This window comes from Mastomys coucha, chromosome X (genome assembly GCF_008632895.1).
Source record: "Mastomys coucha isolate ucsf_1 chromosome X, UCSF_Mcou_1, whole genome shotgun sequence".
In the NCBI taxonomy this organism is placed as follows: domain Eukaryota; kingdom Metazoa; phylum Chordata; class Mammalia; order Rodentia; family Muridae; genus Mastomys; species Mastomys coucha.
In genome coordinates, this window is record NC_045030.1 from 61,728,500 (window position 1) to 61,731,837 (window position 3,338).

Genomic DNA, 3,338 nt, shown 5'->3' on the forward strand with positions numbered 1-3,338 from the left:
TTTTTTGAAGAGCTTGTTTTAGGTAAATGCAATAATTTAAAAGTCAGCAGTGCACTCTCACCTTGCCACTTGGAGAGAGAGCTCTAAATGTGGAGTGAGATTGGGATAAATTGGCTGTGAAGGGGTGACTTACTATAAGATGTGGTGCTAGCAGCACTTTCTCTCCGCAAACTATCTTAGAAGGTGAGGTACTGGCCAGATGAGTCAGATAGGAGTGGAGAGACCGAAAAGCTGCACTTAGAACGCGCTGCTTCAGGCACTCTCTCCTGGCGCCTCTGAACTTGATCAGATGTTGTTTCCTACAGAGAGATGGCGGCCAGGCTGTGAGGCTGCCTCAAGGCATAGACTTTGGAGGTTCTGCTCTGCTTGGGACGTGACAATCACAGCCATCTCTCAGCCTTTTCTTCCCACTCACTTTCTTCCACCCTTTGCTAGTGCTTTGCCACACAAATCATGGGTGGATTTATAACCCTGTTTCTGGTCATTTTATTCAGAGGGGGGAAAATAAAACCCTCTCACCAGGGGAAGAGTGGTGGGTAAAGAGGCCACTCCAACACAGTCCCCTAAACAGCAATTCATTAAGGGAGTGACTGCTTCCTTGGGTCACCAGGTGCTTCACTGGGTAGGCATAGAAGAGAGCAAAGCCCGGGATGTTAAAAGGGGAGGAAGATTCCATTCCCTGGTTATCCTTAACAGTTTTGCGTTTCAAAACGTTGAGTAGAGTATTCAAAGCTTGTTGATTCAGCCACACGGAAACCACAGTTCCTGCCTAGTGTGTTTATTCTGTGTTTTGTATACAAGGCTGTGTTCTTACACAACATTTGTTTAGCATCTATGCATGTTTCTGGTCTGTCTCTATGTTCGCTGTGCTTTGATATACTGTGTCGCTTACTTTAGTATGTCGGGCGTCTTTCGGGAGGTGTGCTTGTTTTCTGTGTTTCGTTCGTGTTTCCTGCTATTTACTTAGGTTGTGGTGTATGTACATGATTGTTGTATTGTGTCTGTTGTATCACGGGGCAATGGATGTTGCTGAGTAGCAGAGAGTACAGCCGCTAATCACAGACCACAGGGTCACAGTCTGACTCCGAATTACCGGTGCTGGGCTCTATGAGCTATCGTTTCTTTTAGTTTGGGCAGTGGACAGCTACCTTTAGTTTGGGGCACTGGCAGGGAGGAAGCTGATCCGGCCTGGGTCTGGAATCTCCTAATGGGGTGTGGGATGGAAGCCACAGCTGGTCGGGAACACAGATTTGCCCCAGTCATGCGGGAATTTGTTCTTGGTACCTACGGAAGGAAAACCTTCTCAAGGTGGTGAGGCAGCATGGTCCCAAGTGGGTACCACAGCGTCTTCTGGATCGAAAGGGACCGGCAGCGACAAGTAAAGAGTTTCTTTAACCTAGGCGGGTACAGAGCGTGCAAGGGGTGTTTGGAGCCGGCTTGGAGCAGGGCCAAGCCAGGGAGAGGCTCAGCTCTGTCCCTCCGCTTGAGGAAGCCTGGCCCCAGTTCCCCACAGCCTCGCAAGCCCGGCAGAACCCTTTCAGGGAAGCAGAGCAGCCGCTGCCTCACCTGCCAGGCGCTCCGCAGCCACCCAATCAGCTGTGGTCGCCCGGCAGCGGCTGCCATGTTCTCCGCTTCGCGCTGCCAATCAGTGTGGCAGTGGCCAATGGGCGACAGGGCCGGGGGTCAGGTGATCTCAGGCCAGCTGGCTCCCCATTGGTGCGCGCTGCCCAGCCTCCCGCTCGGTTTATGTGCGAGGAGTGAGTGATTGACTTTATCAGTCCAAGGACATTACTCTGGAGGTGAAGAGGCTTGGACTCGCGAGGCGAGCAGTGAGGTTCGAGCCTGCTTACTGCAGGCTGCCTGCCCTTTGGCCACGTTCCGCCTCTGCTACTTGGTGCAGTTGTGCCTGAAAGCCGGTACCCGAGGAGCCTCTGGCCCCGTGGTTCCGCGCTCTTGAGTAGAGGAGGGGTGTCCGGGACAGGATTGACAAACCCCGCCCTCCACTTATTATTTTGCTTATTTTTCTTTGTGCGCTCCTGTTAGTTTGTTAAGCAGATTTAGTCTAGAGTCTTTTCTCCTCCCTTCTCCTCCCTCCTCCTCTCCCCATCGCCCTCCCCCCAATCCTTTTTCTTCCCCTCCTCCCTCCCGTCCCTCTGCAGGAGACTCTCGCAGCCAAGGAAAGTTGCAGCTCCGGGTAGCGCCTAGGGGGTCTCCAGGCAGTGTTCAACCGCCGCCATCCCTTTCCGACTACGGCCCTTCAGGGATCTCCTTCGCCTGCACCCTTGCTCACTTCAGCCGGATCTTCTGTGTCCAGAACGCCCCACCTATGACGATGCTCCTGGACGGAGGCCCGCAGTTCCCTGGGCTGGGAGTGGGCAGCTTCGGTGCTCCGCGCCACCACGAGATGCCCAACCGCGAGCCTGCAGGCATGGGACTGAATCCCTTCGGGGACTCAACCCACGCTGCGGCCGCCGCCGCCGCCGCCGCCGCCTTCAAGCTGAGCCCAGCCACCGCTCACGATCTGTCTTCGGGCCAGAGCTCAGCTTTCACCCCGCAAGGCTCAGGTTATGCCAATGCCCTGGGCCACCACCACCATCACCATCACCACCATCACGCCAGCCAGGTGCCCACCTACGGCGGCGCTGCCTCTGCCGCTTTCAACTCCACGCGCGACTTTCTGTTCCGTCAGCGCGGTTCTGGGCTCAGCGAGGCAGCCTCCGGGGGCGGGCAGCACGGGCTTTTCGCCGGCTCGGCGAGCAGTCTTCACGCTCCAGCTGGGATTCCTGAGCCTCCTAGCTACTTGCTCTTTCCTGGGCTTCATGAGCAGGGCGCTGGGCACCCGTCGCCCACGGGGCACGTGGACAACAACCAGGTTCATCTGGGGCTGCGCGGGGAGCTATTTGGCCGTGCAGACCCGTACCGCCCGGTGGCTAGCCCGCGCACGGACCCCTATGCGGCCAGTGCGCAGTTCCCTAACTATAGCCCCATGAACATGAACATGGGCGTGAACGTGGCGGCCCACCACGGGCCGGGCGCCTTCTTCCGTTACATGCGGCAGCCCATCAAACAGGAGCTGTCCTGTAAGTGGATCGAGGAGGCTCAGCTGAGCCGACCCAAGAAGAGCTGCGACCGGACCTTCAGCACCATGCATGAGTTGGTTACGCATGTCACCATGGAGCATGTGGGGGGCCCGGAGCAGAACAACCACGTCTGCTATTGGGAGGAATGTCCCCGCGAAGGCAAGTCCTTCAAGGCGAAGTACAAACTGGTCAACCATATCCGAGTGCACACTGGCGAGAAACCCTTCCCGTGTCCCTTCCCGGGCTGCGGGAAGATTT

At 56.5% G+C, this 3,338-nt stretch overlaps 1 protein-coding gene across 2 annotated transcripts in view; it reads left to right on the top strand.

The window, feature by feature from the left end:
- The first annotated feature begins 1,788 nt into the window (after window positions 1-1,788).
- Window positions 1,789-3,338, top strand: part of Zic3 (Zic family member 3) — a 10,663-nt gene continuing 9,113 nt past the window's right edge. For both annotated transcript variants that reach the window (XM_031362799.1, XM_031362716.1), the window contains exon 1: window positions 1,789-3,338. In XM_031362799.1, the coding sequence (XP_031218659.1) occupies window positions 2,327-3,338 (1,012 nt within the window). In that variant the 5' untranslated portion in view covers window positions 1,789-2,326.